Source organism: Salmo trutta, chromosome 15 (assembly GCF_901001165.1).
Source record: "Salmo trutta chromosome 15, fSalTru1.1, whole genome shotgun sequence".
NCBI classification, from domain to species: Eukaryota; Metazoa; Chordata; class Actinopteri; order Salmoniformes; family Salmonidae; genus Salmo; species Salmo trutta.
The window spans coordinates 29,191,564-29,205,853 of record NC_042971.1 but is presented as its reverse complement, the minus strand read 5'-3'; the positions used below and the strand labels follow the sequence as shown (position 1 = coordinate 29,205,853).

The following is a 14,290-nucleotide window of genomic DNA, read 5'->3' as shown; positions in this document are numbered from 1 at the left end:
ATTTCTCCCCACTTGTCATCCAAGCCTCCCGCTGAACACAGAGCGCCACCTTAAATGCACGATTTACACTGATGTCAAGTGGCTGCAAATACTCTGTTGTACCCCCAGGAATCAGGGTGACAAAATGACTACCGTAATCAGAATGATGGGAAGTTTGAGAGCGCTCGATTTATTCTAAACAGTAAACAAAAAAGATGTTTGACCTTAACCCGTTCGGCAATTTCATTGGTCTAATGAAAGCTTCATACCGCCAAAAAACTGAGCACGTCACAGAATGTGTTTTTTGTTGAGAAAAACATTTGAAAGCGGGAAAAATCCATATATTAGCCGCGTCATTGTTTAAGCCGCAACGTTCAAAGCCTGGGAAAAAAGTTGCGGCTTATAGTCCGGAAATTACGGTAACCGTAATTGCTTCAGTAAGTCACTCTGGATAAGAGCGTCTGCTAAATGACTAAAATGTAGAAAGATTGTGTTTAAATCGCATTAGCTCCAGGGCCTGTGTGTGTTTGTGGCATTTGTGGTGTGTGTTTGGGGTTAAAGGACAGGTGCAGAGTTAACACCACCTGCCTGAGTAGTTTATCTTTAACTGAGTGTGATTAATGCAGGGTGGCCATCCAAAGCGACACTAGTAGCTCTGGGCCTTCTAGAAAGAAAATATTAACTACCAGGCGTCTGCAGCCAAGCTACTTGAGAGAGAGGAGAAAATATTTAAAAATAATTGATCAACAGAGTCCTTTTTTTTTTACTCTCAGTGCAAAGGCAGTTGCTTGTGTTTTTGTGTTAGGCCCATTTCATGTGTGATTAGTCAATGTTTTTGGTGAGTTGTTGAAGTTGTCACACGCAGTGTAGCAGGGTGTGCGTGTGCGCGCGTGTGTGTGTGTGTGTGTGTGTGTGTGTGTGTGTGTGTGTGTGTGTGTGTGTGTGTGAGAAAGTGATAGAAGGACCTTCCTCCTCAGCTAGCTAATACAGAAAGGATTTCTGTAACACCAATGATTTGAATGCAGAACTAAACTAGTGACTCAACTACTATTTTTCTCAGAGGGTGTCATTTACAGAGTGTTGTCAGTGTATGAATAATACTCTTATCACTAATCAGTTATGTGAAGGCAACACTTTCATATTCTCCTTCCTTCCCTCCTGTCCTCCAGGTTGATGCTCCAGCTGCCTGAGAAAATGGGGTTAACTGCTGTCGCGGCTCGACAGACCCAGGGTAGAGGTCAGTTTCCACCACGACGTGCTCTCGCTCGCTTTCTTTCTTGTTCTCTCTCCCTCACTTAGCTACTGCTTTTCAATTCACTTACATTGGTACATTTTTGTACCTCGTTCCAATGAACAACCTAAAGGTGGATTGTTACATCATGTCGCCTCTTACTGTGTTTTTGTGGTTTTTTTGTTGCATTTTCCGTTTGTCAGGCCGTGGGGGGAATGCGTGGCTAAGTCCTCTGGGATGTGCCATGTTTAGTGTGCATGTGCAAGTGGCTGTGAGCTCCAGACTGGGCCAGAGGATCCCCTTCCTGCAGCACCTGGCTGCCCTGGCCGTGGTGGAGGCCGTACGCACCCTTCCCGGTTACCAGGTAGAAACACTACATGCTGCTGCATGGTTATCACCAAGCTACACTATATATACAAAAGTATGTGGACACCCCTTCAAATAACTGGATTGGGGTATTTCAGCCACACCCGTTGCTGACGTGTATAAAATAGAGCACACAGCCATGCAATCTCCATAGACAAACATTGGCTGTTGAATGGCCTTACTGAAGAGCTCAGTGACTTTCAAAGTGCACCGTCATAGGATGCCACCTTTCCAACAAGTCAGTTCGTCAAATTTATGCCCTGCTAGAGCTTTAAGTGCTGGTATTGTGAAGTTGAAACGTCTAGGAGCAACAACGGCTCAGCCGCGAAGAGTGCTGAAGCTCGTAGCGCATACAAATCGTATGTCCTCGGTTGCAACACGCACTACCAAGTTCCTAGAAGCAACGTTAGCACAATAACTGTTTGTCGGGATCTTCATGAAATGGCTTTCCATGGCCGAGCAGCTGCACACAAGCCTAAGATCACCATGTGAAATGCAAAGTGTCGGCTTGAGTGGTGTAAGCTCGCCGCCACTGGAATCTGGAGCAGTGGAAATGCGTTCTCTGGAGTGATGGCTCACGTTTCACAATCTGGCATCTGGGTTTGGTAGATGCCAGGAGAACGCTACCTGCCTGAATGCATAGTGCCAACTATAAAGTTTGGTGGAGGAGGAATTATGGTCTGGGGCTGTTTTTCATGGTTCGGGCTAGTCCCCTTAATTCCAGTGAAGGGAAATCTTAACGCTACAGCATACAATGACATTCTAGATGTGCCAACAGTTTGGGGAAGGCCCTTTCCTGTTTCAGCATGACAATGCCCCTGTGCACAAAGCAAGGTCCATACAGAAATGGTTTGTCGAGATCGGGGTGGAAAAACTTGACTCGCCTGCCCAGTGCCCTGACCTCAACCCCATCAAACACCTTTGGGGTGAATTGGAACGCCGACTGCGAGCCAGGCCTAATGGCCCAACATCAGTGCGCGACCTCACTAATGCTCTTGTGGCTGAATGGAAGCTAGTCCCCGCAGCAATGATCCAACATCTAGTGGAAAGCCTTCCCAGAAGAGTAGAGGCTGTTATAGCAGCAAAGGGAGTAGAGACCAACTCCATATTAATGCCCATGATTTTGGAATGAGATGTTCAACGAGCAGGTGTCCACTTACTTTTGGTCATGTAGTGTATCTCCAAGCTACAGCCATAGACCTGCCCTATCCCAATCCATGTTACTGAGGTTAAGCCTGTCATCACTAGAATACTTACGGCACTGATACATTTACCATTGGGAGCACTCCTTATGCCGAAATAAAGGGCTCCAGGTTTCACACAGCTGTTTATGGCCGGTCAGGTGTCCCTCTTCTTCTTGTTCTATTCAACGCAATGCACTTCCCTCTCCAAATGGATGGTATGTCTAACTCACTGATCCAAGGGTTCTGTGCTAGAACTCTCCTTTCTCCCCCTCTCTCATTAAGCATCTATTTTACATGGTGTAAGGGCCCTATTTTGCTTCCAGGAGTGTTTGTGTGTGTGAGAAAATATATGCGCTGCAGTGTGGGGGTCTGTGATGAGAAACACACTGGTGTCACACTTCCCAGTAATTTATGGGCTCTGGCCAGTCAGCCAAAGTGTAGAACAAGCCAATGCATGGCACAGGAAATAGTACTGGACGTGAAGAAATAACAGCCTACACTTTGCCTAAATATTTCTCTCTTAATCAAGACTAGAGGCCAGGTTTACATGTAGCTGGATATGCCATTTTTGGAGGTAATGTAGGTCTGTCAAAGCCATTGTAGATGTGTGCCATGAGTTATGGGTAAATATAAACAGACATGGTGGCCGTTTTAAGGGATGTGCTGCAGATGGGGAGAACCTAACCTTCAAAGCAGGCCAGACTCAGAAGAGCTGTTCAGGTTGACAGACATACAGTATGGTATTTTGAACCCGTGGAGACGCTACATTTGCACAGTTATGTCATTTCTTGTACAGATTGGTTTTGCAGACAGGGCATGTAAAACTAATTATTTTGATCTCTGTCTTAGCTTGATCTAGAACTAACTATTTCCATGTCTAGCATGTTATGTCTTACATGTAATACTACATATTTGATTATTTAAGTAATAATGCCCGAGAATCTGGTGTTTGGAGGATATATTGGCACGGTCCTCCAAACAGCGGCTTCAAGGGCATTATCACTTTTATACAACAGCTTACCAACATATTCAAATAATGATTGACCTATATCATTAAAAATGTTATTTTGATGAATTTATTCATACTATTTCATCCTTCCACAGGATATAGTCCCGACACAAATCTAGGGTTGCTACTATTTGTTCTATCGGTTCGGTTTCCAGAGACACGACCCAGTCGTTCAGTCTTTTTGTTCTGTATCTATGGACGCGACCCAGTCCTTTGTTCTAAATGGTCCATTACCATACTGGCTGGCAACATACTTACCCCTTGCTAGCTAGCCAACTACAGCTAACTTACAGCCATGTCAAACAGTGCTGCCAGAATAACAGCAAAGTAGCTGCGTTTGCGTTTGTTTGAACTGTTTTCTAATGACATTTATTTGGATACATCCATAACAATGAGCTAATGATTGTCGATTTGCCTGGCATATAAAATGTGCTCTTTCTTCAGGACACTGTTGTTCAGAGGAGCTAGCCAACAACACAGCTAACACAATAACTTCAAACTGAAGCTGGAAAGACTGTAAACTAGCTGCACTTCGTTTTTTGTTTTTACCTGTTTTCTATTGATAGTTCTTTGTATATATCCATACAAATTATGCTGATTTGTGATTTTGACTGGCTGAGAAAAGCTGCCTGCCTGTCTGCCACATCTCTTCTCCCGAACATACAAATCATTAAAATCCACACGGAAAATATTTACACAAGACGCAACCTGATATCACACAGCCAAACTCTGTCATTTAGTAAGTTCACCATTCTGCCATTCTCACTGTTAAACATCGCAGTGTTCAACACAATGGCTCTCTATGGGACAACTGAAGATCGAATTTGAATATTGAAACAATGTTGCAAATGTCGGAGAGACAGACAGCAAGGTTTATACAAAGCTCCGCTGTTGAAAACTACATGTTAGTCTAAAAGAAATGTGAGAATGTCTTGATGCTTTTAATAGTGGAAATCAAGTTTATAAATTGCCTGGCTGGGCTGATGAGACAGTGGATTGCGCAGTCCGATGGAACAGAGTAAATAGGCATTTTAACGTCAAAGATTTAGCTGGTGATAACTTGTGGAATAGACACTGGCTGGAATGCGGTTTTAACTAATCATCATTCAGGATTAGACCCACGCGTTGTATAAAAGTGGATACGGTATCGTGTACTATATCTCCGTATTTAATAGTACTTTTATGTATTGATGTGTTACACCAGCATTTTTTTTAAATCATTTTATTTTACCTCTATTTAACTGGGCAAGTCAGTTAAGAACAAATTCTTATTTTCAATGACGGCCTAGGAACACTGGGTTAACTGCCTTGTTCAGGGGCAGAACGACAGAGTTTCTTTAACTTGTCAGCTCGGGGATTCGATCTTGCAACCTTTCGGTTACTAGTCCAACGCTCTAACCACTAGGCTACCTGCCGCCCCAGTGTATGTGTGCTATAAAAGTGTATCTCAACGTCAGTTTTGGTCTCGTTGTAGGACATCGACCTAAGGGTGAAGTGGCCTAATGACATTTACTACGGTAACCTGATGAAGCTAGGAGGAGTGTTGGTGACATCAACAGTCATGGGGCCAACCTTCCATCTCCTCATTGGTCAGAATCCTCTTCTACTTATGTTTATCCAAGTGCAGTATAATGGAGCTTCTGTTGAGGACTTAACGTGTTAACTTATAGAAAAAGACGGTGCTTGAATCCAATACCATTTGTTATTCTTGGTGAAGTGTCTTCTCAATGAATGTCTTTAAGCAATCTGCTTCTCCAGGCTGTGGCTTTAACGTCAGCAACAGCAACCCCACCATTGCCATCAACGACCTGGTGATGCAGCACAACCGAGAGCGTGGCACAAGCCTGGAGGCCCTTAGCTCAGCCCAGCTTATCGGCCGCACCCTCACCTGCCTGGAGCAGCTCATCTCTGACTTCCAAGATCGGGGGTCAGAGGCCGTCCTACCCCTCTACTACAAGAGATGGGTGCACAAGTAAGATAACTTGGATGGATATTATTTTATACTCTGTAGGCTACCTGTAGAATCTACTCCCGCTGCTGCAGTTGCTACTGCTGATCATAATATTAATTGTTATTCAAGAGGAACTTCTTTCCCACACAGACACATCAATAAACACCTCTCACTCTTCAGATATAACATCTAAACATGGGAATTGTGTTTACGCTACATTGACCTTGCTGTGCCCTCCGTCCTGTCTCAGTGGGACCCAGGTGCGTCTGTGGAGTGAGGATGGCCCCCAGGCTGTCGTAGTGGGCCTCGACGACAACGGCTTCCTGCAGGTGCGCTCCGAGGAGCAGGGCGTGGTCTCTGTGCAGCCTGACGGCAACTCCTTTGACATGCTAAGGAACCTGGTGGTCACCAAGCAACGCTAGGACCCTGTAAGGATCCCTATAGAGTAGCCCCTCCTGGTTGCCTGAAGGGCATTTTAGCCAGGGGCATCATGAAAGAAGATTAGCCAGCTCCTATGTAGCTTGAGTTGGAGATACTCTTAACTATTTGTGAGATCTCACACAACTAATCTGCTAGGGAAAAATACTACTTAATTTTTTTTCTTGTTTTTTACTTGAGAAATTAACGAATTGACCTATCAATTACTTATCTGCAAGTATAAATACAAATGTTCGCTCATTTTACTTGATAGATTGGCTGAAACCTATTGGGAACTAAAGCATCTGAAAACGTTTGTTAGGATACCATCACATGGTATTTAGGTAGCTGTTTTTAAAAGTTGGCCTGTTTAGTGTAGTGCGGTGGTAGTGGAATTACTTGACTAGTTCATGTATTACATCAGGGTTTCCTAACAGCATACATTTTGGTTGTAGCCCCAGACAAGCACATCTTTATTACATGATCAAATTGTAGTTGGCAGCTACAGGATTTCTAAAATACAGTAGTTTATGAAGAATACAAAATTAGTTATTCACCGAACTCACTTATATTCAATTGTACAATAGCATGGTTTAAGTGTAATATTTCCAGTAATTTTGTGCAAAGGTTGTGAAGTCAAATTGTCAACACTGATTATTTCCTTTTGTAATGTAGTATTCCATGTAATATCTTTAGTTACAACACTCAAAGGCTCTCGAGAAAGTGCTGGAGGTCAAAAGTCTTTTTTTCCAGAGGTGTTGACGCGAGTGCTATTAACATGTTAAACCACGTCTTTAGCTTATCGCTTGGAAATGCACCAAATCTGCTTTGCGTAAAGACATTGTGTTGCTATATTGACATGGGAGGTCACACTTAGATGCAAATGTATTCACTGAGTGCAAACACAATGTGATAGACTGCCCGAAGGCTGGCACCTAATCCCAATTGCTGGACTGTTTAGCATTGGTTGCTACTGAGCTATGGGATAACCCAAGCCTGTTGCGCTGAGTCATGTATTAACTTATGTTATCTTAGAAGTCCAATTTAAGAACTATAAATTCATATCACTTACTTTAAGCCTTGCATTTGATGTTTTGGAGGTTACAGTGAGATGTTTTTGTTACTCTTTAGGACAGGCATGCTGGATTGCATTCCTGACTTTAAGTTTCAGAGACTATAACTGATACACAATGTCTAACATAAGATACATATTTGTAAGATAAAGAGGTGATCTGTATATTTTGATAATACACACAATTGATGTAAAACATCAGCACTCTATAACTATGTAATTATGTAATAAAGGAATACTGGTTGCAGTTGAATGATGAAGAAACTGTTTGGTAAACATATATAAATATCAATTATCTTGTCATTCCAATAAGAGCTATTATTAAAAACCTATACTGAAATAAATGGATTTGGATATATCATTTTTCTGACTTGCAATAGTTTGTAGACCATGATACCTTTGCATGGGTATTAGGCATAAGGTGTAGACACATGGACGAATCCCCTAGAGCGGAATTGGGTTTCAAGTCTGCCTCAAAATAATGTTGTTTGCAACAACCCAGTCTCCCATCTAAAGGCATGTCATTGGACAACAAGAAGGGGCCTCTTAAACGAAGGGAGGTAGGTTTCCTGTTGCTTTCTTTGCTCTCCTTTCTCCATGCCCCTTGAACTGTACTAAAGAGAAAGACACTGTTGATTGAGTCCAGCTTTGCCCAGCAGTGGCTGTAGAGTGGGAGAGGGAGGGGGGAAGTAGATTCCCTCCCTCTTCCGGTGGGGGAGTGATGAGGTGTGGGTGAGCCCCTTGGTGCAGGTGGCCAGGAGGGAGTGAGGATTGGGGGGGGGGGGGGGGTTAGATAAGGAGAAAATATGCACGCTAGCTCTACAAACTGGATGCAGCCCTCAGCTCCATTACAAGCTCATTTCCCCCTTCTCAGATTTTAATAAATGTACCCAATATCGTTTTATCAAAGTTTAGCAGTGCACTAACAGAATGTATTCAATGGCAACATTGAGGTATTTACGGTGCCTGGTTTTATGAGTACTGTTACTTTTTAAGGAAACAACATGGTCCTCTGAACGCTGTTGAAAACAACTGGCTTCCAATGTAGCGATTTTGATCAATGAAGATTTAGGTCTAGCTGCATTTAGGTCTTAGCTGCACCGTTCTGATGTAGCTGATGGTGTGCGTTTGTACACTCTGGAGCATCAGCTAAAGACTCCGGAGTTTCTCAAGCCTAAAGTTCATTAAGCAAATAGCTTACCTCTGGAGCCATAAATGGTGCCTCAATATCCTATTTAACAATTTCAGTGGCAGGTCTCAAGGGTCAAAAGGGATCTATCCTCTTTAATATTGGCTGCATAATACCACATCTCAATCCAGCCTCCCCAGAGAGACAGCAGAGCCCTTTGGCTCACCTTCAAATATCAGAGCTTTTCTTCAAGAAAATCTAGACATGTTGTTTTAAAGGGTAGTTAGATGGAAATCCTTGGCTTCTATGTTTACGCTAACTCAAAGTTATAGAAAACAGAATGAAGTGAAGGATGTAAGATTGAGAAAATAATGGTTGAGAGCTGATATGTTTGCTGAACTTTGTTTTACAAGCATTCTGCCATGTGTACTGGTTAGATAGGGAATGGTTGACTGACTTCATATCCCATCGTGATGAAACCTAAAAGACTAGCAGGGAAAACAAGCATATGGAGTGGACATACAGTATTTACATAAACTTTGAAGAGGCTTTGAAAACTAGTGGAAGGTGCGTTATTGAATTTAAATGTTTTTATGCTCTATTTGAAACATGCAAATACCCAGTGGTTACCTGTAGTGTTTATTTGGTGTTACATTGTACATTTTCTGACCTCTGAAATTCATAAAGCACAAATTACAGTGTGGCTCTTTTAGGTTGCTTTAGAAATAAATGGGACCATTGTACATAACACTGATAACACTGATATGAGAATAATGGTTTTTTATGGAAGTACCTAACACTTTAGCATCGAACAGCCCTCGTGATATGCAACTTTTCAGGGATGTTAGAAACCAATATACACAGGCAGTTAGAAAAGCCAAGCCTAGCTTTTTCAAGCAGAAATTTGCTTCCTGCAACACAAACTCAAAAAAGTTCTGGGACACTGTAAAGTCCATGGAGAATAAGAACACCTCCCAGCTGCCCACTGCACTGAGGATAGGAAACTCTGTCACCACCGATAAATCCACTATAATTGAGAATTTTAATAAGCATTTTTCTACGGCTGGCCATGCTTTCCACCTGGCTACCCCTACCACGGTCAACAGCACTGCACCCCCCACAGCTACTCGCCCAAGCCTTCCCCATTTCTCATTCTCCCAAATCCAGTCAGCTGATGTTCTGAAAGAGCTGCAAAATCTGGACCCCTACAAATCAGCCGGGCTAGACAATCTGGACCCTTTCTTTCTAAAATGATCTGCCGAAATTGTTGCAACCCCTATTACTAGCCTGTTCAACCTCTCTTTCGTGTCGTCTGAGATTCCCAAAGATTGGAAAGCAGCTGCGGTCATCCCCCTCTTCAAAGGGGGGGACACTCTTGACCCAAACTACTACTGACCTATATCTATCCTACCCTGCCTTTCTAAGGTCTTCGAAAGCCAAGTCAAAAAACAGATTACCGACCATTTCGAATCCCACCGCACCTTCTCCGCTATGCAATCTGGTTTCAGAGCTGGTCATGGGTGTACCTCAGTCACGCTCAAGGTCCTAAACGATATCGTAACCGCCATCGATAAGAAACAATACTGTGCTGCCATATTCATTGACCTGGCCAAGGCTTCGACTCTGTCAATCACCACATCCTCATCGGCAGACTCAATAGCCTTGGTTTCTCAAATGATTGCCTCGCCTGGTTCACCAACTACTTCTCTGATAGAGTTCAGTGTGTCAAATTGGATGGCCTGTTGTCCGGGCCTCTGGTAGTCTCTATGGGGGTGCCACAGGGTTCAATTCTTGGGCCAACTCTTCTCTCTGTATACATCAATGATGTCGCTCTTGCTGCTGGTGAGTCTCTGATCCACCTCTACGCAGACGACACCATTCTGTATAGTTCTGGCCCTTCTTTGGACACTGTGTTAACAACCCTCCAGACGAGCTTCAATGCCATACAACTCTCCTTCCGTGGCCTCCAACTGCTCTTAAATACAAGTAAAACTAAATGCATGCTCTTCAACCGATCGCTGCCTGCATCTGCCTGCCCGTCCAGCATCACTACTCTGGACGGTTCGGACTTAGAATATGTGGACAACTACAAATACCTAGGTGTCTGGTTAGACTGAACTCTCCTTCCAGACTCACATTAAGCATCTCCGACCCAAAATTAAATCTAGAATCGGCTTCCTATTTCGCAACAAAGCATCCTTCACTCATGCTGCCAAACATACCCTCGTAAAACTGACCATCCTACCGATCCTCGACTTCGGCGATGTCATTTACAAAATAGCCTTCAATACCCTACTCAATAAACTGGATGCAGTCTATCACAGTGCCATCCGTTTTGTCACCAAAGCCCCATATACTACCCACCACTGCGACCTGTACGCTCTCGTTGGCTCGCCCTCGCTTCATACTCGTCGCCAAACCCACTGGCTCCAGGTCATCTACAAGACCCTGCTAGGTAAAGTCCCTCATCTCAGCTCACTGGTCACCATAGCAGCACCCACCTGTAGCACGCGCTCCAGCAGGTATATCTCTCTGGTCACCCCCAAAGCCAATTCCTCCTTTGGCCGTCTCTCCTTCCAGTTCTCTGCTGCCAATGACTGGAACGAACTACAAAAATCTCTGAAACTGGAAACACATCTCCCTCACTAGCTTTATTAAGCACCAGCTGTCAGAGCAGCTCACAGATCACTGCACCTGTACATAGCCCATCTGTAATTTAGCCTAAACAACTACCTATTCCCCTACTGTATTTATTTATTTATTTTGCTCCTTTGTACCCCATTATTTCTACTTTGCACTTTCTTCCACTACAAATCTACCATTCCAGTGTTTTGCTTGCTATATTGCATTTACTTTGCCACCATGGCCTTCTTTGCCTTTACCTCCCTTATCTCACCTCATTTGCTCACATTGTATATAGACTTATTTTTCTACTGTATTATTGACTATGTTTGATTTACTCCATGTGTAACTCTGTGTTGTTGTATGTGTCGAACTGCTTTGCTTTATCTTGGCCAGGTCGCAATTGTAATTGAGAACTTGTTCTCAACTTGCCTACCTGGTTAAATAAAGGTGAAATGAAAAAATAAAAACTTTCAGAGTTTCTGCTGATTTGTGTTTGAGCCAGTGTCTCTGGCTGTCATCGGATTATTAAGATGTGGACCCCTGGATGTGTGACGGGCTTGTCCAAATAACTCCCTGACTGTCTATATGTGTCCTAAGGGGAATGTGGAGGGGTGTATGGATACAGAAGACCACAGTGGATGGATAGTTACTTGCAGTCATTGAGAGAACACACTCCCACATACATACAGTCATGGCCAAAAGTTTTGAGAATTACATAAATATTAATTTTCACAAAGTCTGCTGCCTCAGTTTGTATGATGGCAATTTGCATATACTCCAGAATGTTATGAAGAGTGATCAGATGAATTGCAATTAATTGCAAAGTCCCTCTTTGCCATGCAAATGAACTGAATCCCCCAGAAACATTTCCACTGCATTTCAGCCCTGCCACAAAAGGACCAGCTGACATGTCAGTGATTCTCTCGTTAACACAGGTGTGAGTGTTGACGAGGACAAGGCTGGAGATCCACCTATCATGCTGATTGAGTTCAAATAACAGATTGGAAGCTTCAAAAGGAGGGTGGTGCTTGGAATCATTGTTCTTCCTCTGTCAACCATGGTTACCTGCAAGGAAACACGTGCCGTCATCATTGCTTTGCACAAAAAGAGCTTCACGGGCAACGATATTGCTGCCAGTAAGATTGCACCTAAATCAACCATTTATCGGATCATCAAGAACTTCAAGGAGAGCGGTTCAATTGTTGTGAAGAAGGCTTCAGGGTGCCCAAGAAGGTTCAGCAAGCGCCAGGACCGTCTCCTAAAGTTGATTCAGCTGCGGGATCGGGGCACCACCAGTACAGAGCTTGCTCAGGAATGGCAGCGGGCAGGTGTGAGTGCATCTGCATGCACAGTGAGGCGAAGACTTTTGGAGGATGGCCTGGTGTCAAGAAGGGCAGCAAAGAAGCCACTTCTCTCCAGGAAAAACATCAGGGACAGACTGATATTCTGCAAAAGTAACAGGGATTAGATTGCTGAGGACTGGGGTAAAGTCATTTTCTCTGATGAATCCCCTTTCCGATTGTTTGGGGCATCCGGAAAATAGCTTGTCTGGAGAAGACAAGGTGAGCGCTACCATCAGTCATGTGTCATGCCAACAGTAAAGCATCCTGAGACCATTCATGTGTGGGGTTGCTTCTCAGCCAAGGGAGTGGGCCCACTCACAATTTTGCCTAAGAACACAGCCATGAATAAAGTATGGTACCAACACATCCTCCGAGAGCAACTTCTCCCAACCATCCAGGAACAGTTTGGTGATGAACAAAGCCTTTTCCAGCATGATGGAGCACCTTGCCATAAGGCAAAAGTGATAACTAAGTGGCCCGGGGAACAAAACATTGATATTTTGGTTCCATGGCCAGGAAACTCCCCAGACCTTAATATCATTGAGAACTTGTGGTCAATCCTCAAGAGGCAGGTGGACAAACAAAAACCCACAAATTCTGACAAACTCCAAGCATTGATTATGCAAGAATGGACTGCCATCAGTCAGGATGTGGCCCAGAAGTGAATTGACAGCATGCCATGACGGATTGCAGAGGTCTTGAAAAAGAAGGGTCAACACTGCAAATATTGACTCTTTGCATCAATTCATGTAATTGTCAATAAAAGCCTTTGACACTTATGAAATGCCCGTAATAATACTTCAGTATTCCATAGTAGCATCTGACAAAAATATCTAAAGACACTGAAGCAGCAAACTTTGTGGAATGTAATATTTCTGTCATTCTCCAAACTTTTGGCCACGACTGTACATTTGGAGGGCGCATTTTACCAGGTTGATGGGATACAGGCAGGAGGACTTAAAGGTGTATTTCAAGATGACCTCATAGAAAGAAAGTAAGAAGGTTATATGTAACTATTATATAAAAGTGCTCCATATTCGGACATTTGACGTGATTGATATCACAGCAATGTCAACAGACTTCTTCAATAACCAGATGATATTCACGATGCATTCTGAGGAATAAAGAAGAGCTGAAAATAGAAACGGACAATGACTGTCTGGCATGACATTTCATTTGAATTGTTTATTCAGAATGAAAGCAAACTACCTTGTTTTATTTCATTTCATTTCCCCCAATGCAGTAGATTTTTTTTCATTATACTTGTTAGACCCTGGTTTCCTTCATAAATAAGCAAGCTGCTTTGTGTTGCACAATAATAAATAAACACATTACGTTTCCAATCTCTGCTATGGGTAGAATAAACCAAATGAATTCCAACTTCAAAAGAGGATGAAGGATATTTACCCTCATTACTGTTTGCAAGACAGTGTCCACGTTCAATACTTTTGCAACTGTAATTTTTCTGTTGGCATAACTTATACGTGCATTGGAAACAGTTTGCACTTGAACTAGCTTGCAAATTGGGTTGAACTCATGCTACATTCTATAGTCTCTTCTTGTTCAGGTCTGTAGGATTGGCACCTCTATGAGTTACAACATTAGAGGGGTGTATTCTTCACAGGCAATAATTTGTACCTCAAATGATGTACCGTATGGCTCAAAGGTGATTGACGTCTTATCAAAAGAAATGGCTTTGAACTAGAATGTGACAATGCATTACATATGCTACTGGCTAAACTGTATGCCAAAAATATAATATATTCAAGAAACCTGAAATTCCTGGCTGCTCCTTACAGGAGTCTGACATTGGTTTATTTGTGTAGAAAGCATCGAGGAAAACAGAAATGGGGGTCCCCAGAAAGTGACTCGACTTATGTCTGACATAGTCACTGATACAGCTTTTGGTCATGGTCTGTTTCTGACCAAAAAGGCTGAAGTCTAAGGTAGTCTGTCCCTTCTTGACCTTCAACCCCAGGCTGTG

At 43.1% G+C, this 14,290-nt stretch overlaps 1 protein-coding gene across 2 annotated transcripts in view; it reads left to right on the top strand.

Annotated features, from left to right (window-relative positions):
- The window catches only part of hlcs (holocarboxylase synthetase (biotin-(proprionyl-CoA-carboxylase (ATP-hydrolysing)) ligase)), a 50,345-nt gene extending 42,782 nt beyond the window's left edge, over positions 1-7,563 (top strand). The window contains exons 7-11 of one of the 2 annotated variants that reach the window (XM_029690950.1): positions 1,149-1,216; positions 1,414-1,574; positions 5,244-5,358; positions 5,528-5,741; positions 5,971-7,563. In XM_029690950.1, coding sequence (XP_029546810.1) covers positions 1,149-1,216; positions 1,414-1,574; positions 5,244-5,358; positions 5,528-5,741; positions 5,971-6,142 — 730 coding nt within the window. In that variant the 3' untranslated portion in view covers positions 6,143-7,563. The remainder of the gene's footprint in view (positions 1-1,148; positions 1,217-1,413; positions 1,575-5,243; positions 5,359-5,527; positions 5,742-5,970) is intronic. The other variant, XM_029690951.1, reaches the window with a different exon arrangement.
- The last annotated feature ends 6,727 nt before the right edge of the window (positions 7,564-14,290 follow it).